The sequence below is a fragment of the Dryas octopetala genome, chromosome 5, assembly GCF_963921425.1.
Source record: "Dryas octopetala chromosome 5, drDryOcto1.1, whole genome shotgun sequence".
Lineage (NCBI taxonomy): Eukaryota > Viridiplantae > Streptophyta > Magnoliopsida > Rosales > Rosaceae > Dryas > Dryas octopetala.
In genome coordinates, this window is record NC_141370.1 from 20,315,889 (window position 1) to 20,336,996 (window position 21,108).

The window sequence follows — 21,108 nt, forward strand, 5'->3', positions numbered from 1 at the left end:
ATGGCTGTGGTTTTCGTGAAACGAAATGTGGTGGAAACTAAAGGAAAATCACTCCAAGAAATTGAGATAGCGCTCCTTCCACAAGAATAGAGGTGCCTTTTAACACGAGAGAAGTGTTTGCTGTTAGAAGCCTACTAAGTTGCAAATGATTGCTAAAATGATACAAATTCGGAAAAGAGTAGTTACCATGGAAGGATATAAAAATCAAACAAGCAAATTTATTTCAGATTCTTGTCCGGAAAAATTTTGGTGAACTTGTAGGTGTTTTATACAGGTATGACTGAAGAATCTTGCATCTCCCAAAATATGTATCATGTAATTTTAAGCAGGCCCATCCACTCTTCTAGCCTCCATCTTTTTTGTTTTGGCCGTTTCTAGCCTCCATCTTTTATATAAGTATTTGTATTCATTTTTCCTTTTCAATACGTGATCTGTCAGTTCGATAACCCTCTTCATGCATTTACCATGCGTCTTTCTTTGTCCACTGAAATTTACCCAAGAAGAGAAAATAAACGAAGAAGCTTCACACAAAGACACAGAATTCTCAGCATGACTAATATTTTTAGATCATGAATAATAACACTACCCAACTCTTCCACGCCAATGCCCTTTAAATTCCTCATCTATTTATAATCCCAAGCATCTTTGCATGCAAGAAGAGAATTACTCTCTACAAATGTGGCTTACATGGCCTCCATCTGCAGCAGTACTACCTCTCATGGCTCCTCCATGGGTTCAAGAGCTCCACTTCCCTCACCTGCACATCCCCATAACCATTGACCATATGGGCCCAGTCAAGCCCTCAGGGCCCACTCCCGCTGCTCCTGGCCGAACCCTCTACCTTTCCAACCTTGATGATGCGGTTGGAGCCCGAGTTTTCACTCCAACAGTATATTTCTATGCATCAGAAAATGACCAAAGAGCCCCTGTTATGCAAACACTGCGCGATGCCCTTGCCAGTGTTCTGGTCCCTTACTACCCTTTATCGGGTAGGCTGAGAGAGGCCAAGAATGGGAAGCTGGAAGTGTTTTTTGGGCAAGAACAAGGAGCACTCATGGTGGAGGCACACTCCGAAATGGCCTTGGCCGATTTAGGAGACCTCAAAGTCCCAAACCCAGCATGGACCCCACTCATCTTTAGGTTCCCAAATGAAGAGCCCTACAAAGTCCTTGACATGCCATTGGTGATTGCTCAGGTCACCCTTTTCAGCTGTGGTGGGTTCAGCCTTGGGCTGAGAATCTGCCACTGCATCTGCGATGGGATTGGTGCTATGCAATTTCTGAGCTCCTGGGCCGCCACAGCAAAAGCAGGGACTTTGATCACAAACCCTGAGCCATGTTGGGACCGGGAGTTTTTCAGGCCTAGAGACCCACCACTTGTGAAATTCCCACATATCGAGTTCATGAGAATTGACGATGGTTCAAGCCTAACAATGAGTCTTTGGCAAACCAAACCTGTCCAAAAATGCTACCGAATAAGCCGTGAATTCCAGACATGGCTGAAAAACTTGGCTCAACCAGACGATGATGATATGCCCAGCATTACCTGCACTACCTTTGATGCCATGGCAGCTCATATATGGAGGTCATGGGTCAAAGCACTTGATGTGAAACCATTGAACTATGAGCTCAGGCTCACATTCTCTGTCAATACCCGCCAGAAGCTCAAAAACCCACCTTTAAAAGATGGGTTTTATGGGAATGCAGTGTGCTTGGCTTGTGTGACAAGCACTGTGAGAAAGCTTGTTTATGGAAGGTTTTCAGACATAACCCGATTGGTTGGTGAAGCCCGGGTCGGAGTTTCGGAGGAGTATCTGAGATCCACAGTGGATTATGTGGAAGTAGACAGGCCAAGAAGGCTGGAATTTGGAGGCAAATTGACAATAACACAATGGACTCGGTTTTCAATCTATGATTCTACGGATTTTGGATGGGGAAGACCCATTTATGCGGGTCCTATAGATCTCACTCCAACTCCACAAGTTTGTGTTTTCTTGCCAGAACCAGAGGCTCATGATCATCCTGCTGGGGCAATGCTTGTGTGCATTTGCTTGCCTGAATCTGCCACTAATTGCTTTACCCAACTTTTGTCTCTTACAGATTCCAGTGATGATCAAAGTGTTAGGTAATAGAAGCTACACATTGAGGTTGAAACTCACACTAGATTGATCATCAATGATGATAATAAAATTCATGATTTTGGGTCCTTGTGCTTGGGTACCTGTCATCCAACTATATATAAGCTACCTATGACTAAGAAATTCACAGTCTTTTTCATCAAAAAGAAAAATTAACAAAGTGTATATCAGTATGTGTGCTTTCCATTTAGATTGAAATAAAACTCAGCCTAAATTCATTTATTTTGTCACATATATACTACAAATTTCGTAACTCTAAAATTATTGATAATTTAGAGATTCCTTTATTAATTCTGTTTATGAGAGTAGCCAGATAGAAAAAAATATAAATATTTTATGTGTAGTTTTAGGAATGCCTACCAATTGTTGGGCATATAAAATAATAATATTTTTGTTACAAATAAATAGATTACAAAATGGTTCTAAATGAAAAAAAATTAATAGTTGGTGCCATTATTGTAATTCTTAGCCAACCAAGTTTTTTATTTTTTATTTTAGAGAAAGCCACCCAAGTATTATATAATGCACGATTCAGATAAAAAAAAAGAGTATATAATGCCTGATTACCATTAAAAAAGAGAATATATGATGCATGATCGACAACGAAAATCTGTATCGTTAGAAAAGCTCTCTTTTTGCCTTCGCTCTCTTTCATAGAGTAAACCGACTTTAACCGTTTCACTCATTCGGCTACAAGTTTCCTTCAACTCGCAACTCGAACGGTTCTCATCGAACTCACTCAGTTCTCTCACCGTCCGTACGATACGACTTCCTCGCGATTTTCCAAATTCAAATCAGGTATAAATTCCTTCTTAACGCACTGTTTGGTTATTGAGAAACCGTAGGAAAAGAAAGTGAAACTCATGCGTATTAATTTTTCAGTTCTTGGAACGTAGCAACACACTTGTCATTCTCAACTAAAGACTCGAATTTGGACGAGCTTGGGCAAGTTTTCACAACTTTCTTTTCCCAGATTTTCTCAGCAAGCAAACAGGAGGTTTGTGTTTCTAGATGTTTCTATGTCTTTCTTGCGAATCTTGATTATGTTATGTCTTTGTATTCTCTGTTATTTTCTTCCATCACTTTCTTTTTGCTTACTGTGAAAATGGAGGAAAGAATATCTATTAACCATGCAGAACACACTTGCAGGCTCTTTAATTAGAATAGAAATTTTCGTTCATCACGTGGTTAAGATTCGACATTTTCATGTATTTTCTATGTATTATTTCTTTTTCTTTTTCCTCAACAAAAAAGAAATCATAGGTTGAGATCACAACTTCCTAAGCAATTCTTGCTGTCTGTATGAATGTAGTAGCTCTTTGTGATACCTTGCTTAAATCACCAGTACTCTTCTAAACTCCACTTTCATAAATTAAAGAAAAAGAACTCGAAAAGCTATATGCGTATTCATTCAAAGTTTTTGCCAGTTTTGTATAAAGATCCCTCACCTTCCACTCTTATCATCTGTTTTTCCTCTAGCTAGCAATTTGTTCAAGAAAAAATAAGAAACAACCAAAACAAGATTTTCTACCCATCATCCCCTGTTGCACAAGTGTTTACTAAAAATAGGTACCAATTAGATTTTTTGGAAATATATTAACATATGTAGGCCTATATATATTGCCATTTGATACCTATTTTCATTTGCAATTTCAGTTTTTCTGGGTACTGACTAGGCTTTTGCTTCTCTTTAATGTGTGAATTAAGAAAATGAATCCAGCCATGTCATCCTTGAATCCCTATGCAGCATCATACATACCATTGAACAAGAGAGAAGAGGAGGCTAACAAAAAAACTGCTCTGTTCAATTCTCCTTCCCAAGGTCACAGTGGGGCTGAACAGTACTATTTCCAAGGCGAAACTTCTTCTGATATTAGCATCCATGACATTGACAATGGTCTGGGAAAGAGTGATTCACAGATTACAAGCGATCAGCCTGAAGTTCAGTACATGGATGAAGATTCTGAGATAGATGTGGCTTATCTGACAATCATGTTTCCCAACATATCAGAAGAGTGCCTTGCTGATGTTTACTCTGCTAATGATGGTGACTTGGAAGCCGCGATTAATATGCTAACTGAACTTGAGGTACAAACTATATTCATTTTAGTTGTTGCTTCAATTTATATATGTAGTCTTCTGCAGGTAATTATATTGCCTCTAATGTTGTTAATTGTAATGGGTGCAGTGGTACCAGTTATGTTATAATTCTGTTGTAGCCTTGCTTCTTATGGGTTGCTTGAATAAAATGCTAGGATGATGGTCATTTGTTGTCACTCTTTTAAGCATATAAAATTTGGCAGATGCTAGCTCATTAGATTTTATGTTCTGTCTTTTGACTCTATAGATAAATTGCTTTCTACACATTCTTACCTTTTTTTCTGTGTTGACTGTTATAATTCTGCAGTGCTGCCCTGTTGTTGCTTCTAAATCTCTTCCAGTCAGCTTGGATACTGGTGATGCATCAGAATGAAGTTACAGAGAGAGAGAGAGAGCATAAATGGTGGTGTGTTTCTTTGGATGTTGTGGTTGTATGAAGTAGGTCCTCAGATGCTGAGTTTCTTTTTGGCGATACATGTACAGTATAACTGCTTGCATTTTGCTTTCATTTGGGAGTTTTAGTCGTCTCTACCATCATTGATTACTCTTGTGTAGTTCTCTTACAAAGCATACATGTTCATTAGTCATTACAATGAAGACTACAAACTGTGTTCAATTTATTTTGTTCTTGACTTTAATTGCTTTATTAATTCACGTTCAAAGCAAAGCAAGTATAAAATATCACTTCATTCATTTCCTGTTGACTATTGAGTCGTTTCCCATCGGTAAAAATGGAAAAATTGATTATCCCAAGCCCAAATACCTTGCTAATCATCCCAATAACTTCTTTGAAGTCACAAGCACAGCTTGATTCATAAATGCTTATATGGAAATAGGATTCATTTTTGCTTATTATGGTGCATTACCACCATGATGAATAGGTGACACATGTCACTTGACCATTTTTTTGCGACACGTGTCACTCATCCACTATGTTGGTAATGCTCCCTATCACCTTTTTGTGGTGATAAAAAATAAACTCTATAGAAATATGATGTTTGTAAGTTGTAAACGAAAATAAAACATATATATAATATATTACATTACTTTAGAAGAGGTTTTATTAAATATTATTAGTAGTAGTATCAATATTATGTCCAAACTGTTAGGGGTGGGCACGTGATGGAGGGGGACGAGACTCACCTCATCCTGTTCCCATCTCATGATTTGAGTTTGGGATCGGTACGGGATGAGATTGGAGTTTTAGGATTATGGTACCATCTCGTCTCGTACCAAACTAGTTCGGTATGAGTTCGTCACCATCTCGATCCCAGACAAAAAAAAAAAAATTCAATTGACTGGTTGACTGTTTTGCAGTGTACAGCTGCACACAATACTTGACATGCATTGATTAGTTGTGAATAAATGGGTGTCCAAATAAGTAGCAAAGATTATGAAAACAAGAGTTCAAAAGCCTATCACATATGTTCCTTATTTGCTTGTCCAATTTGACTGTCTGGTAGTAGTGTTTACTTGGGAAGAATTGGACTTAGTGTTATTTATTGGGCTATAAAAACAAGTTAAAAAATGGATTGAGCTTAGTGTTATTTGGGCCCATTAATAAAATAAATAAATTTTTAATTAATCGGTACGAGACGAGACCATCTCGGTATTGAACCTTCAGGACCGATCTCATCTCGTTTGAGATCGGTACAAGATTTGAAAATAAAAAAATGGAATAAAACCAAACGATATGGAATGATACGGAATGGTATAGTTTCGGTATTTTCGATCTTAATGCCCACCCCTACAAACTGTACCACCAAGGAAAAAAAATCCCAAGAAAAAAGAAGAAGAAAGCCAAGAAATAAAAGCAAAAAAAGGAAGAGAATCACTACTCCTAAATTCCTAATTAAAGTGAAAAACGAATTACTAGTCCTAATTAAAGCGAAAAACGAATTACCAGTCCTAATTAAAGTAAACAAACGAGTTACTACTCCTAAGTCCTAACCGAAGTGAAAAACAAAATACTGCTCCCTCCATCAAACGACAGCGTAGGCAAGTAAAAAATGAACGATCTTATCATCTGCCACGTCATCGAATCTAGGTCACCGTCATGTGACGGTATCTTATGTTAAAGCCCCAGCCGGACGTGCTTTGACAGTGTGATACCAGACACAGCGAAGCAGAGCTTTTCTTCTTCCTCCCAGCTGTCCTCTCTCTTTCTCTGAAAACTCAATTCTTTCTTTATTCAATTGAATTCCACTTGTTCGATCCAAAAATTTGTTTGCGATCGCGTCCCCAAACTCTTCTCAGACGATGCAATCAGAAGGTTTAGTAAGTTTAGGGCTTTGATCGAATCAAAACTGGAAGCTGCGGTGGCAGAACGCGTAAATAACCGTCAGAGCTGGGGGCGAAACAGTCTCGGTCTCAGGCGGCGGCGGCGGCGCCATCGGCTCAGGCCCGCGTCGGACTCTGGTTTTTTCTCCGGCCGAACAATGCGCCTCGCACTCACACCCTCCACTACCTCTCGCACATAGAATCCGTGAGCCGCCACGCATCTGATCACAACCCCAACCCCCGAGCACCCACCACCACTACTATGGACCACTCTAATCACTCCTCCTCCTCCTCCTCAAATTCCCGTTCTGCCCCTGCCCCTGCCCCTGCCCCTGCCCCCGCCCCCGTCGAAGAGCCCGAGTACCTCGCCCGCTACTTGGTCGTCAAGCACTCCTGGCGCGGACGCTACAAGCGAATTCTCTGCATCTCCAGTGCCTCCATAACCACCTTGGACCCCAACACGCTCGCCGTCACCAATTCATATGATGTTGCTGCGGATTTCGATACTGCTGCGCCGATTATTGGCCGCGACGAGAACTCCAATGAGTTCAATTTGAGTCTTCGGACCGACGGCCGTGGCAAATTCAAGAACATGAAGTTCTCGTCGAGGTATAGGGCGAGTATTCTGACCGAGTTGCATAGAATTAGGGGGAGTAGGTTGGGCGCTATTGCCGAGTTTCCCGTGCTTCATCTCCGGCGCCGAAATGCCGAGTGGGTTCCTTTTGTAAGTTGCTTCTCTTGCAATGCTTGTTGGTGTTTGGGCAATGCCGATACTTTACTGTGCTAAATTGATAGTAGAAGATTCAGTAGGCAAGTGCTGAATTTGTTAGTAAAAAAATTTGATTGCTTTAGTGTAAAGTATGTTTCTAGAAAATGGGGTTGCTCGTCATGGTAGTTATTACTTGGATAAAACCCAAAAAATGGACTTGAACATATGTATCGTTTTTAACTCTGGCACTGTTTGAGGTATTCTAGTTGTGGAACATGCATGCATGTTACTCATAAATATAAAACACTGAACATATCATCTAGAAAGAGAATTAAAGTGCCTGTCATGCTGAATGTTCAATAGGAGAAGTGCCCTCCATATCATAGAGAAGAGAATTATATTGTTTTGTTGTTAATTCTTTGCCCTTTCACTTTATTGCTATAATTGCATTGGTTACAATCTGATAATCTATTATCAACTCTGTTTTCTTTGCTGTTCTTGGTCGTAAACACTTCATCTTATCAGCCAATCAATCGTCAACCCGTCAACCCATTATGTTAATGCGCTGTTTTGTTTCTTTTTATTTGACACTGTGGAGCCATTTGCATGGACAATGAACAATTAAAGCCTGATGAAACAACTAATCAAAAACTTGGCTACTAAATTGGCGCTTTTGAGCTTCCTTAAATCAGTGTCACTATTGACAGAGATAAGATACATACATAGTTTATATATTGTACTTGGCGAGAATAGATATGTCCACCTGCCACATCACTGTCAATAATTTTATTGGATTGCAAAGCAATTGGGACTGATTTGTTTGTTTTACTCTTTGTAACTATTAAAATGATTTTGTTTAACAAATGATGGCTTGTGCAGAAATTAAAAGTTACTTATGTTGGGGTTGAACTTGTTGATTTAAAAAGCGGAGACCTTCGCTGGTGCTTGGATTTCAGAGATTTTGATTCCCCTGCCATCATTTTCCTTTCTGATGCTTATGGGAAGAAAGGTATTGAACATGGAGGTTTTGTTCTTTGTCCTTTATATGGAAGAAAATCTAAAGCTTTTCAAGCTGCTTCTGGAACCACAAATTCTGCTATCATTGCAAATTTGGTATGGCTGACCTTGAACTGTTCAATTTATTAACTCTTTTACAAGTTTATGTAAATGCTCGTTTTCTGTAAGGTTAATTTTTATGTCTGAAGTGCCCCCATGCAAAAACCCTTCTATACTGTGTGAATTCTTTTTGGGATATGCCCATTGGATCAGTAATTATGTTATAATAAATTCTTTGCAGACAAAAACAGCAAAATCTTTGGTTGGGTTGTCACTAGCCGTGGAAACTTCTCAATCTCTCACTATAGCAGAGTATATAAAGCGAAGGGGTAGCTCATTATAAACGCTATATTTTTTATTGTTCTCTGTGTTCCAATAAAGTTGTCTATTTAGTTATTCATTTAATATTTTATCTGTAAAATGCAGCAAAAGAGGCAGTTGGAGCAGACGAAACTCCATGCGGAGGTTGGTCTGTGACAAGGTTGCGTTCTGCTGCTCGTGGAACTCTAAATGTTCCAGGGTTGAGTTTGAGTGTTGGCCCAAAAGGTGGACTTGGGGAGGATGGTGATGCTGTATCTCGTCAACTGATTCTTACAAAAGTTTCACTTGTTGAAAGACGCCCAGAGAACTATGAAGTAAGCTAATGAATTTACTAAAGCATTTATATAGGCTTTAGGTTGATGCCATGAAGTTCAAGGCAATAGACTTGAATTAAGCTTCCTTTATGTCAAAGATGTCGAATTTTAATCATTTCCCATAGGTTAGGGCACTGGGCTGGCATCTTAGAATTGGGTCATATAACCGATTTTGAGTCTGAAAATAGATTTTTAAATTTTCCCTAAAATCTTTTACGGATTTTACTTGTGTATAAATTCTGAGTGCATGTTTTGTGGAATTATATCAAATGTTGAGAATAGTCACTAGATGTGTGCAGGCTGTTATTGTTCGACCTTTATCTGCAGTAAACACTCTTGTTCGATTCGCTGAGGAGCCCCAGATGTTTGCAATTGAGTTCAACGATGGATGCCCCATCCATGTGAGCATTTGTTACCCTCATTTTGAATTACTGGTTTATTTTGGGGTGGTGTTTCTGATGTTTATGATGTATTGTAGGTTTATGCAAGTACGTCTCGTGACAGCTTACTTGCAGCAGTTCGGGATGTGTTGCAAACAGAAGTAGGTAGATGTGTTCTTTTGTGGATATTATAGGGTTTAACCCTGAATTTTTGCCATAATATCATCATTGCATTTCATGTGGTTTGGTTGACCCATGGGTTTAATTTTTGCAGGGTCAGTGTGCAGTGACTCTGTTACCAAGACTGACAATGCCTGGTCATCGCATTGATCCACCTTGTGGGAGAGTCCATTTACAATTTGTACTACAACGCCCTGTTGCAGATATAGAGAGTGCATCCATGCATTTGAAGCACTTAGCAGCAGCTGCCAAAGATGCAGTTTCTGAAGGTGGTTCCATTCCTGGATCAAGAGCTAAGTTATGGCGTAGAATAAGAGAGTTCAATGCATGTATACCGTATAGTGGAGTTCCTCCTAACATAGAAGTACCTGAGGTGACTTTGATGGCTTTAATAACAATGCTTCCAGCTACACCGAATCTTCCTCCAGAGTCCCTTCCCTTGCCACCCCCTTCACCTAAAGCAGCTGCAACAGTGATGGGCTTTATTGCATGTTTGCGTAGATTACTAGCTTCAAGAACTGCTGCATCACATGTCATGTCTTTTCCTGCCGCTGTTGGAAGAATAATGGGCTTACTCAGAAATGGTTCAGAAGGCGTAGCCGCTGAAGCTGCGGGGCTTGTTGCAGTTCTTATTGGTGGTGGTCCTGGGGATACAAATATCTTAACGGATTCTAAAGGAGAGCAGCATGCCACAATCATGCACACAAAGTCAGTGTTGTTTGCTCAGCATGGTTATGTTATTATACTTGTCAACAGACTGAAGCCTATGTCTGTATCACCGTTATTATCGATGGCTGTTGTTGAGGTTCTTGAGGCAATGATATGTGAACCTCATGGTGAGACAACACAATACACAGTGTTTGTTGAACTGTTACGCCAAGTAGCTGGTTTGAAGCGTCGTTTGTTCGCATTGTTTGGACATCCTGCCCAAAGTGTTAGGGAAACAGTAGCTGTGATTATGCGTACAATTGCAGAAGAAGATGCAATTGCAGCAGAGTCCATGCGTGATGCTGCATTGCGTGATGGTGCTTTGCTGCGACATTTGTTGCATGCATTCTTCCTTCCTCCTGGTGAGCGACGTGAGGTTAGTCGACAGCTTGTTGCTCTCTGGGCAGATTCATATCAACCAGCTCTGGATTTATTATCTAGAGTTCTGCCTCCTGGGCTTGTTGCTTATTTGCACACCCGTCCTGATGGAGCTCTATCAGAAGACGTGAATCAAGAAGGATCCTTGACCAGTAGAAGACAGAGACGCTTACTCCAACAGAGAAAAGGTCGTGCAGGAAGAGGATCGACATCTCAAGAGCAGTCCTTACCTTCTGTAAACAATTATGAAGTTGGTGATCCCATGACACAGGCAAGTTCTGGTGCTTTTAAAGTGTCAGAAAACTCTCAAAGGTCTGCACTGGATCCAAGTTCTGGACAGGCTTCTACCCTTCAATCTTCTGGTGCTCAAACTGGTGAAAACTTGACTGGTGAAGTAGCCTCTAAAGGGGTTCCACAAAATGATCATTCAGCTTTTGTGGCAACAGCTGATGCTCAGTCAACAGGTATTCGTGAGGCGTTGGAAGCAAATACTTCAATCTCAACTGATTCTGATTCCATTGTTGCTGGTTTCCAAAACACAGGCCTCCCTGCTCCTGCTCAGGTTGTTGTGGAAAACACTCCTGTGGGATCTGGTAGGTTACTTTGTAATTGGCCTGAATTCTGGCGAGCATTTAGCCTTGATCATAATCGTGCAGATTTGATCTGGAATGAGCGTACCAGGCAAGAGTTGAGGGAGGCTTTGAAGGCTGAGGTTCATAAGTTAGATGTTGAGAAGGAGCGTACTGAAGATATCGTTCCAGGAGGTGCTACGGCTGAGATTATGACTGGGCAAGACAGTGTGCCGCAGATATCTTGGAACTACTCTGAGTTCTCTGTTAGATATGCTAGCTTGTCCAAAGAAGTTTGTGTGGGTCAGTATTATTTGCGTTTACTGCTTGAGAGTGGCAGTGGTGGCAGGGCACAAGATTTTCCATTGCGTGATCCAGTTGCCTTCTTTAGAGCACTCTACCATCGGTTTTTATGTGATGCAGACATTGGGCTTACAGTAGATGGTGCTGTTCCTGATGAAATGGGTGCATCTGATGATTGGTGTGACATGGGAAGACTAGATGGTTTTGGAGGTGGAGGAGGATCTTCGGTACGAGAGCTTTGTGCAAGGGCAATGGCCATTGTATATGAACAGCATTACATAACAGTTGGTTCCTTTGAAGGCACTGCTCACATTACAGTTCTGTTGGATAGGACAGATGATAGGGCTTTGAGGCACCGCCTTCTATTGCTCTTGAAGGTACACATTTTTATTCTTTTATCTCTCACTTTAAATTCAAATTGGCTGGCACATGAGTTCCTTTATGCTATTTTTATTCTATTTTTGGTGCTGGTTTGGGTGAAGCACATTTATTTTGTTTTGTTTCTTTGAAATCTCTGCTGTCCTTTGTGTTTGTAAATTGAATCTCTGCTGAGAATTAGATAGAATCTAAATTGACAATGGCCTTTTCATTGATTATTCAATACCAAAAAGATGATATTTTCTCTATATTTACTGTTTGTTCAGGCATTAATGAAGGTTTTGTCAAATGTGGAGGCTTGTGTTTTGGTTGGAGGATGTGTGCTAGCTGTTGATCTGCTTACAGCGGTTCATGAAGCTTCAGAAAGGACAGCTATTCCTTTGCAATCTAATTTGATTGCTGCTACTGCTTTCATGGAACCACTTAAGGAGTGGATGTTTACTGACAAGGAAGGAGCACAGGTAGGACCTGTTGAAAAGGATGCCATAAGAAGATTTTGGTCAAAGAAGGCTATTGATTGGACAACAAGGTGCTGGGCTTCTGGGATGCTAGACTGGAAGAGACTGCGTGATATTCGTGAACTTCGTTGGGCACTAGCTGTTCGAGTTCCTGTTCTCACGCCAACTCAGGTGCAGTCATAATATGCATGGAAATTAAAGTTAATCTATGTTGAATTGATTGGACACTTGTTGTTTCTAGCTATATCTTTTTCCCCATGGATATTTTTACTGCATTTATGTTTATCTGGTTTCGATTAATTTTTAACATTTGTTAAACCTTAAGATAAAAAATTGATTTGTTGTTTTTGTATCTTCTAATGTATGGTTTTTGTATTCAGGTTGGGGAGGCAGCCTTGTCCATATTACATAGCATGGTATCTGCACATTCAGATTTAGACGATGCTGGAGAAATTGTTACCCCTACTCCTAGAGTAAAAAGGATCTTGTCAAGTCCACGTTGCCTACCGTATATTGCTCAGGTGATTCTAGCTTGGTTTATTTTGAATTTTTTAATGTGGCCCTTGTCAAGAAGTATGCTTGAATAGCATTACTATATCACTGTTTTGTTGTCCAAATTAATTTAGGCTATGCTTTCTGGAGAGCCAAGTATTGTAGAAGGTGCTGCTGCTTTGCTGAAGGCTGTAGTTACCAGAAATCCTAAGGCCCTGATTCGTCTATACAGCACAGGCGCTTTCTATTTTTCCCTGGCATACCCTGGATCTAATCTCCTTTCAATCGCCCAACTCTTCTCAGTGACTCATGTTCATCAAGCATTTCATGGTGGTGAAGAAGCTGCGGTTTCCTCTTCCTTGCCTCTTGCAAAACGCAGTGTATTGGGCGGGCTTCTTCCTGAATCTTTGCTGTATGTATTGGAGCGTAGTGGTCCGGCTGCATTTGCAGCTGCAATGGTTTCTGATTCTGATACTCCAGAGATTATATGGACTCACAAGATGCGAGCAGAAAATCTGATTCGTCAGGTATCTGGAAGCTTCAAATGAGGCTCATACCTTATGTGTTTGTTTGCTTACTGTGCTTAAAGAGGATATTAATGAACTCAAACTCCTTTTCTTCCACCAGGTTTTGCAGCATCTTGGTGATTTTCCCCAGAAATTGTCACAGCACTGCCATTCTCTGTATGAATACGCACCTATGCCACCAGTGACATACCCAGAGTTAAGAGATGAAATGTGGTGTCACCGTTATTACCTCCGAAACTTATGTGATGAGATTCGATTTCCAAATTGGCCGATTGTGGAACATGTTGAGTTTCTACAGTCATTATTAGTAATGTGGCGTGAGGAGTTAACAAGAAGACCAATGGATCTTTCTGAAGAAGAAGCTTGCAAAATATTAGAGATTTCCTTGGAAGATGTATCAAGTGACGAAGCCGACATGAATCATTCTTCTGAGGTGGGTGAGGAGATGTCTAGCATATCCAAGAAGATTGAAAACATTGATGAAGAAAAGCTTAAGCGACAATATAGGAAACTTGCCATGAGATACCATCCAGATAAAAATCCTGAAGGAAGGGAGAAATTCCTTGCTGTACAGAAAGCTTATGAGCGCCTGCAGGTAGATACTGGTCTACAGAACTGGTTACTTGGTATATTTTAATATAAACATGCTTAAATTTTGGTTATGCCCAAAAGTTTTAGAATTCATCTTGTTCCAAAACCTCTAGAAAATTCATCAGAATTGGCTGTTGGTCCTTTTTAGTTTGTGTAAGTTGCTTTCACTTTTCCTCCCCTTCTTTTAGGTTCATAAGATGTGTGTGAATGCTGCATTAATGAACCTATTCAATATCTGGTAATAGAAACTGAAGGATTTAAATCCGTAATAGACCTGTAATGGCTATTTCGAGTCCTTATCTATGTAGTGGACGCCATTTCTACCTCCCAGTATTCTATGTTTTGTAAAAATTGGTTGTGCACCTGTATGTATGTATATTTTTCTTTGACACATACTTTGAGCCTTTAAATATGGATCTTTTCAGTATGCATGTGTATTGTGTAAGCACTTAATTTTGGGTCATGGACTTGGAGTTTTGCAAAACTCTTGTGTAGTCATTGGTATATATTTTATCTTGTGTGGACACTGAACAAAAGATGATATGTATTCTTCTGTGTCAAGATATTTGGAAACTCTGTATTATCTTGTATTATGTTTCAAGTTTGCTATAGTCAACTCTGTATTATTTGTTTGTAGGCCACTATGCAAGGCTTGCAAGGCCCTCAGTCTTGGCGATTGTTGCTTTTATTGAAAGGACAGTGTATCTTGTACAGACGATATGGAGACATATTGGAGCCATTTAAATATGCTGGTTATCCCATGTTGCTCAATGCAGTTACTGTGGACAAGGATGATAACAATTTTCTTTCCTCAGATAGAGCGCCTCTCCTTGTGGCAGCATCAGAGCTTATTTGGCTGACGTAAACACCCCTTTTTCCAGCTTTTTCGTCTTTTTAAATTATGTTAATTGAATGTTGACAAAAATGTGATATAAGCTTTATATTTCCATTGTTAGGTGTGCCTCTTCTTCATTGAATGGTGAAGAGCTTGTGAGGGATGGTGGCATACAACTTCTTGCAAATCTTCTTTCCCGTTGCATGTGTGTAGTTCATCCAACTACTCCTGCAAGTGAACCATCCGCCATAATCGTTACAAATGTGATGCGAACCTTTTGCGTTTTGAGTCAATTTGAGAGTGCCTGGCCTGAGATTCTTGAATATTCTGGACTAGTTGATGACATTGTGCACTGCACTGAACTTGAGCTTGTACCTGCTGCTGTTGATGCTGCTCTCCAGACTATTGCCCATGTTTCTGTGTCCACTGAATTGCAGGATGCCTTGCTGAAGGCTGGTGTCTTATGGTAAGTCAGCTTATACAATTCCTTGGTTTTAGCTGCAAGGTTGTTCATTACTCAACTGAATCTCAGATCAGTCACTCATCTCCACTTGTCAATTTTACCTACATTATTTTTTGTCCTTTATAATTATGTGGAACTAGAAAGAAGACTATAATAATAACAGACATAATTCCAACCAGGCAAGCAATAACCTACTGCTATATAACTCGTGCTGGATATGTATATCAAACAGATGCCTTTTTCAAGTGGGCAAGAAAATACTGTCATTTTCGTCTTGACTATGGATTGATTTACAGATCCTTTCTAACCAGATCAGTATGTTGTTGTTGACTCAAAAAGGGGGTTATGGGTTTCTTGTCATTTGGGGGTGGTGGGGGTGGGAATACTATTATTTTCTTTGCAAGATCCCCCCACTCCCAACATTGGTTTTTGGGTGACAATGAATATTTTATCCATATACATCAGAATCAATTGCTTATTAATCCTTGATCCCAACTGCCAGTGTAAATGGTGTTATCTGTCACTGAAAAGCCAATCTCTCTCTCTCAATGTTTATGGTTTGTTGGTGATACACTGATTGTTATAATATGTTTTTAAAAAAAGTAATTAGCTTTTAACTTTGTTGTGTTGAATTGGGTTTGTCTTAGGTACCTTCTGCCTGTGCTGCTTCAATATGACTCAACTGCAGAGGAATCAGATACCACAGAATCACATGGTGTTGGTACTAGTGTACAAATTGCGAAAAATATGCATGCTGTACGTGCTTCGCAGGCTCTATCAAGGCTTAGTGGTTTGTGTAGTGATGGGAGTTCAACACCTTATAATCAAACTGCAGTTGATGCCCTCAAAGCTTTGTTGACTCCTAAGCTTGCCAGTATGTTAAGAGATCAAGTACCGAAAGACCTACTATCTAAATTGAACAACAACTTGGAGTCTCCAGAGGTAATGCTTTGGTTCCTTATGTTTTCATCTCTCTTATGGAAGAAAATCATATGGCCAATTTATATGCATAGTATCATAATATATAGCATAGTTAATATACTAATAAAAAGAATATCGAATAGCATATAGTTCGTGAACACCTATGTCAGGACCATTTGGTTGTGCTTCAATATTATTTCTCTTTAAGGATGATTGCATTATATATTTGTGATTGTAGATTATTTGGAACTCTTCAACCCGAGGAGAACTGTTGAAATTTGTGGATCAGCAACGTGCAAGTCAGGGTCCTGATGGCTCCTATGACCTGAAAGATTCGCATGTATTTTTGTATAAGGCACTATCAAATGAACTCTATGTTGGCAATGTTTACTTGAGGGTCTACAACGATCAACCGGATTTTGAGATCAGCGAACCAGAGGCTTTCTGTGTTGCTTTAATCGATTTTATATCATATCTAGTACACAATCGATGTGCTACAGATTCTGAAGTTCAGAATGAACCAAATCAGCATGGTTCATCCCTTGAGACATCTGAGCACCCTAGTGATACGGCTATTGAACCAATTGATGAACAGCGCGTTCCCGTTGAAGATATTGCAGTATCTAATGGACAAATGGCAGAGAAGGAAGAATTTGAAGTGGTTAAGAACCTTAAATTTGCATTGAATTCACTTAAGGTATTCTGCTCACTTGTGTATGTTGAGTTACAAACTTACCATTCATTCCATGTGATCTGACAATTTATTTGACTGTATTATCTTGCAGAACCTACTGACAAGCAGTCCAAATTTGGCATCAATTTTCTCTACTAAAGAGAGGCTATTGCCTCTTTTCGAATGCTTTTCCGTGCCTGTTGCATCAGAAAGCAACATTCCTCAACTTTGCCTGAGTGTGTTGTCACTCTTGACTACATATGCTCCCTGCTTGGAGGCTATGGTTGCAGATGGATCTAGCCTTCTTCTTTTATTACAAATGCTTCATTCGGCCCCCAGTTGTCGTGAAGGGGTTCTTCATGTTCTATATGCTCTGGCAAGCACTCCAGAACTTGCTTGGGCAGCTGCCAAGCATGGTGGAGTGGTCTACATCCTTGAACTTCTCTTGCCTTTGCAGGGTAAAGAATTTTCCTGTCCTTCTTATTTCTTAAAGTTAATTCAGAAGATTGAATTTCATTGAAGATATAATTCATTGTTTGCAGAAGAAATTTCCTTACAACAAAGAGCAGCAGCAGCGTCTTTGTTGGGAAAGCTTGTTGGGCAGCCAATGCATGGGCCTAGAGTTGCTATAACATTGGCAAGGTTTCTTCCTGATGGCTTGGTATCAGTTATTAGGGATGGGCCTGGTGAGGCTGTTGTAGTTGCCCTTGAACAGACTACTGAGACTCCAGAACTTGTATGGACACCAGCAATGGCTGCTTCTTTGTCTGCACAAATTGCAACCATGTCATCAGATCTATACCGTGAACAGATGAAAGGTCGTGTGGTTGATTGGGATGTACCTGAGCAGGCATCTGGGCAGCAAGAAATGAGAGATGAGCCACAGGTAGCACATGATTATGCCATATTTACATCTAGCGATGTGTTCTTTTTCTTTATTTTCTTTCTCATCTCAATATGTCTTGATGTTTGAAAAACTCACAGTTTCAACTCATGCAGGTTGGCGGAATCTATGTTAGGCTATTCTTAAAAGATCCTAAATTTCCTCTCAGAAATCCGAAGAGATTCTTGGAAGGACTGCTAGATCAGTATTTGACATCCATTGCTGCCACACATTATGACACACAAGCTGTTGACCCTGAACTTCCTTTGCTCCTGTCTGCTGCTTTGGTTTCATTATTGCGAGTGCACCCTGCACTTGCAGATCATGTTGGATATCTTGGATATGTGCCCAAACTCGTGGCTGCTGTGGCCTATGAAGGAAGACGAGAAGCAATGGCATCAGAGGAGGTAAACAATGGCAATTATGCAGACAGAACATACGAACCTGATGATGGATCCACACAGCCCACTCAAACTCTCCAAGAACGCGTGCGCCTCAGTTGTTTACGTGTTCTGCATCAACTTGCAGCTAGCACCACATGTGCTGAAGCTATGGCAGCAACTAGTGTAGGAACACCTCAGGTGTGTAAAACTATTTTCCCTTGATGTATATACTTTTACTTGGCAATCTAGTAACCATACACTATTTAAGAGGGTAGTTATCTGCCTTTTTACCCAATTTTGTAGTAGGGTTTTTGAAGTGAGCAGAGGGAATTCCATGCAGGAATTACTGATGGCTATAAATTCTCACTATGTCGTTTATGGTTCTATTGTCTAATTTTTCAGTCCTCTTGCTTACCTCTGTTCAATTTTGCAGGTAGTTCCTCTTCTAATGAAAGCTATAGGATGGCAAGGAGGAAGCATACTAGCTCTTGAGACATTAAAACGTGTTGTGGTTGCTGGAAACCGAGCTAGGGATGCACTTGTAGCACAAGGACTTAAGTGAGTAACTTTTGTAGTCTGGATTTATTATTTTTGACTGATCACAGTCTAGACCCAGTAATTAATCCACATTTTCCAGTCCATGGTTACATGGTCTGCACCTTGCAAACCTGATGTTCTCATGTCCAGACTTTTGCAATGCCAACTAAAGCTAATAATGGACACACACACACTCATTGGCAATGACAGATTGTGTCGGTTATGCTCAAATTTGAAAGAGTTTATGTTCTAATTTCTGATACAAGTTCTGTGAACAAGAACAGGGTTGGTCTTGTTGAAGTACTTCTTGGCCTTCTTGATTGGAGAGCTGGGGGAAGGAATGGACTTTGCTCTCAGATGAAATGGAATGAATCTGAAGCATCTATTGGCCGGGTGCTGGCAATTGAGGTTAGAACGTTTGCATCAAAAAGTGTTATGATTACTTTGTCTGATTTCTCGTTGCCTTTTTAAAATGTAAAGGAAAATTCTACCTGCCTTTCTGCTATAATATTATTTTCATTAGGATATAGTATATCTCATCAATTAGGTATCACAAAGATTTCAACATTCGAGTTTATTTTATTGATAATTAACTCAAAATTTTGGGGTTGGGAGTGGGGGTGGGGGGGGGGAAGAATTCTTCTCTTTGGGTGCTGAATTATATTTGAGTGCCTTTTTTTTTGTTTTTGCATTTGATTAGCATGTTTTAAATTGTACTATCGAAGCTATTTTCATTTTTTTTTTAGCATGCTTCAAAATTATGGTTTATTTTCATCCAGGTTTTGCATGCCTTTGCAACGGAGGGGGCTCATTGTACTAAAGTGCGCGACTTATTAAATTCCTCAGATGTAAGTCCTGACCCTTATTTGTGTCCACTGTACTCTTTTGCTGCTTGCTACTAGGCAAAACTGATTAACCCAGTCAAATTGACCCAACACCCAACACCCAACACCCAACCTGGACTGGTTGGTTCGGTTTTCTAACATAAATTTGATTGAATTGTATACAGTATTTATAATTTTAATGTATCTTGCATGTGACATAGACTTAAATGCATGAGGTAATAAGGGAAATGAAACTAGCCACGTCTCAGAGTGATAAGGTCATGAACATAATATATCTATTTTATTTTTAAGGCCAACTCCCTAAAATGTAGCAATGCACATCGCCCGTATTCCTCCCCCTCTTTTTCACCTTTAAGAACATTCTTAGCGTGGATGAGTTTTAGCAAACAGTGAGCTCTTCTTGGGCTTATAATTGGATCTGGGGTTATGCAGCTCGTGTAATTGATTTTAGGCTTAGCCTCTTAGGCCTATGAAGTTTTATTTCTTTGGGCTAGATATTGGTTTTTTGGAGTCAAAATCTTGAAAAATTGAAATTTATAAAGGCTTAGGTTATAATCCGAATACCAAGTGCCAGCTCAATATCAGATCTCGATCTACTCCCATTCCGATGTTTTTAGTGATAATACAATATCTAATCTTGCTCTTGCTTGCAATGAAAAATTGCTCATGTTTCAGGTTTGGAGTGCTTATAAAGACCAGAAACATGACCTTTTCCTCCCTTCAAGTGCTCAATCCGCTGCCGCTGGAGTTGCTGGGCTAATCGAGAGTTCATCATCAAGACTCACTTATGCCCTTGCAGCTCCCCCACCACAGCTTTCTCCATTGAGACCTTCTGCTTCAACTACATCTGACTTGAATGGAAAACAAGACCAGCTTTCATAACTACAGACTCATTACTTTTCTGTATAGCACACATGTACAGTTTTTAAGTTTTTTCCCCTGTCTACCCACACACACTGTGATGGGTAGACTACTGGGACTGAGTAGCTATTGCCATTTTCTAAAGGAATAGTGAGAGAGAAAAAAAAATACTCGTTTTTCCATGTAAAGAGGGATTCGCCACTTGTATATTGAGTCAAGCTATTTCCTCAATTCCTCCATATTGGTGAAGTGATTTTGTGTGATTTCATCATGAACAATTTTCTTTTTTGTTTTTATCATTTATGTTAGGACAATGCTATCCAATCCGACATTTTAACGGTCAACTTTCTTTTTCTCAACCTATGTGGACATATGATCTGATGTGAGTTTTTTTTTTTACTTTTAAAACGGGGATGATGTGGTGTGGCCAGATTATCTGTCATGTAGGATGGGAAAGAAAGTTGAAAGAAAAAAGTTCGGATAAACTGCACTTTATTTTATGCTTATTTACGAATTAACATAAAACCATTTAAGGAAAAAATAAAAAAGCGTAGGGAACAAATACATTTGGAGTGATAAAAATTTAAAATTATAGAGAATTAACATAGAAGAAAATAGAGAAATCCTATGGAATAGTCTTACTACCAAAATTTTGTAGCCTATTTTCATTTTCCTTTCCATTTTGATAAAAGCCATTTACATGTTCAATAGCCAGCACTATAAACGCATTTCGATGGTTGTCATTGAGAATTGGAGTACGGAATCCCATTTCTCAAGGCATCCCAACATATATCAATTCAGCCAATATTGTCCATTCCTTATTGAA

The 21,108-nt window shown here is 39.7% G+C and overlaps 5 protein-coding genes across 12 annotated transcripts in view; 4 read left to right on the plus strand and 1 right to left on the minus strand.

Annotated features, from left to right (window-relative positions):
• Positions 1-423, plus strand: part of LOC147285515 (Major facilitator superfamily protein) — a 5,855-nt gene extending 5,432 nt beyond the window's left edge. For all 5 annotated transcript variants that reach the window (XM_086243497.1, XM_086243498.1, XM_086243496.1 and 2 more), the window contains one exon: positions 1-423. This exon is cut by the window's left edge and continues 93 nt beyond it. In XM_086243497.1, the coding sequence (XP_086099623.1) occupies positions 1-41 (41 nt within the window). In that variant the 3' untranslated portion in view covers positions 42-423.
• A 431-nt stretch (positions 424-854) lies between these two features.
• On the minus strand, positions 855-1,262 carry LOC147285516 (uncharacterized). The gene has a single exon (XM_086243502.1). The coding sequence runs from the start codon at positions 1,132-1,134 to the stop codon at positions 976-978; it is 159 nt and encodes a 52-aa protein (XP_086099628.1). The 5' UTR covers positions 1,135-1,262; the 3' UTR covers positions 855-975.
• On the plus strand, positions 1,175-2,128 carry LOC147285517 (HXXXD-type acyl-transferase family protein). Its single transcript, XM_086245802.1, has one exon. The coding sequence runs from the start codon at positions 1,175-1,177 to the stop codon at positions 2,126-2,128; it is 954 nt and encodes a 317-aa protein (XP_086101928.1).
• Positions 2,129-2,329: 201 nt separating this feature from the next.
• Positions 2,330-4,857, plus strand: LOC147285518 (polyadenylate-binding protein-interacting protein 6-like). 2 transcript variants are annotated; one of them, XM_086245171.1, is made up of 4 exons: positions 2,330-2,935; positions 3,020-3,134; positions 3,794-4,225; positions 4,545-4,857. In XM_086245171.1, exons 3-4 carry the CDS (start codon positions 3,848-3,850, stop codon positions 4,608-4,610), a joined length of 444 nt encoding a protein of 147 aa, XP_086101297.1. In that variant the 5' UTR covers positions 2,330-2,935; positions 3,020-3,134; positions 3,794-3,847; the 3' UTR covers positions 4,611-4,857. The 2 variants fall into 2 exon arrangements, with proteins under 2 accessions (XP_086101297.1, XP_086101296.1); XM_086245170.1 differs by having other exon boundaries at positions 3,845-4,225.
• A 1,505-nt stretch (positions 4,858-6,362) lies between these two features.
• GRV2 (DNAJ heat shock N-terminal domain-containing protein) lies at positions 6,363-20,550 on the plus strand. 3 transcript variants are annotated; one of them, XM_086243440.1, is made up of 22 exons: positions 6,363-7,241; positions 8,106-8,339; positions 8,524-8,611; positions 8,709-8,917; positions 9,217-9,318; positions 9,396-9,458; positions 9,572-11,812; positions 12,080-12,442; positions 12,652-12,792; positions 12,898-13,290; positions 13,391-13,885; positions 14,519-14,742; positions 14,838-15,182; positions 15,827-16,121; positions 16,339-16,797; positions 16,886-17,231; positions 17,316-17,659; positions 17,773-18,237; positions 18,473-18,597; positions 18,861-18,984; positions 19,356-19,424; positions 20,097-20,550. In XM_086243440.1, the coding sequence occupies exons 1-22, from the start codon at positions 6,780-6,782 to the stop codon at positions 20,301-20,303; spliced, it is 7,794 nt and encodes a 2,597-aa protein (XP_086099566.1). In that variant the 5' UTR covers positions 6,363-6,779; the 3' UTR covers positions 20,304-20,550. The 3 variants fall into 3 exon arrangements, with proteins under 3 accessions (XP_086099566.1, XP_086099568.1, XP_086099567.1); XM_086243442.1 differs by lacking the exons at positions 6,363-7,241; positions 8,106-8,339; positions 8,524-8,611 and having other exon boundaries at positions 8,821-8,917; positions 9,245-9,318; XM_086243441.1 differs by lacking the exons at positions 6,363-7,241; positions 8,106-8,339; positions 8,524-8,611 and having other exon boundaries at positions 8,847-8,917; positions 9,207-9,318.
• The last annotated feature ends 558 nt before the right edge of the window (positions 20,551-21,108 follow it).

What these genes read in the sequence shown, in the direction of transcription:
- LOC147285518 (XM_086245171.1), top strand. Translation starts at nt 3,848, where the DNA reads ATGAATCCAGCCATGTCATCCTTGAATCCCTATGCAGCATCATACATA. An exon ending in ATATGCTAACTGAACTTGAG is followed by an intron (nt 4,226 to 4,544) that starts GTACAAACTATA and finishes ATAATTCTGCAG; the next exon opens with TGCTGCCCTGTTGTTGCTTC.
- LOC147285517 (XM_086245802.1), top strand. Translation starts at nt 1,175, where the DNA reads ATGCCATTGGTGATTGCTCAGGTCACCCTTTTCAGCTGTGGTGGGTTC.
- GRV2 (XM_086243440.1), top strand. Translation starts at nt 6,780, where the DNA reads ATGGACCACTCTAATCACTCCTCCTCCTCCTCCTCAAATTCCCGTTCT. An exon ending in AGAGTATATAAAGCGAAGGG is followed by an intron (nt 8,612 to 8,708) that starts GTAGCTCATTAT and finishes TGTAAAATGCAG; the next exon opens with CAAAAGAGGCAGTTGGAGCA. An exon ending in CTGAAGGCTGGTGTCTTATG is followed by an intron (nt 15,183 to 15,826) that starts GTAAGTCAGCTT and finishes GGTTTGTCTTAG; the next exon opens with GTACCTTCTGCCTGTGCTGC.
- LOC147285516 (XM_086243502.1), bottom strand. Translation starts at nt 1,134, where the DNA reads ATGAGTGGGGTCCATGCTGGGTTTGGGACTTTGAGGTCTCCTAAATCG.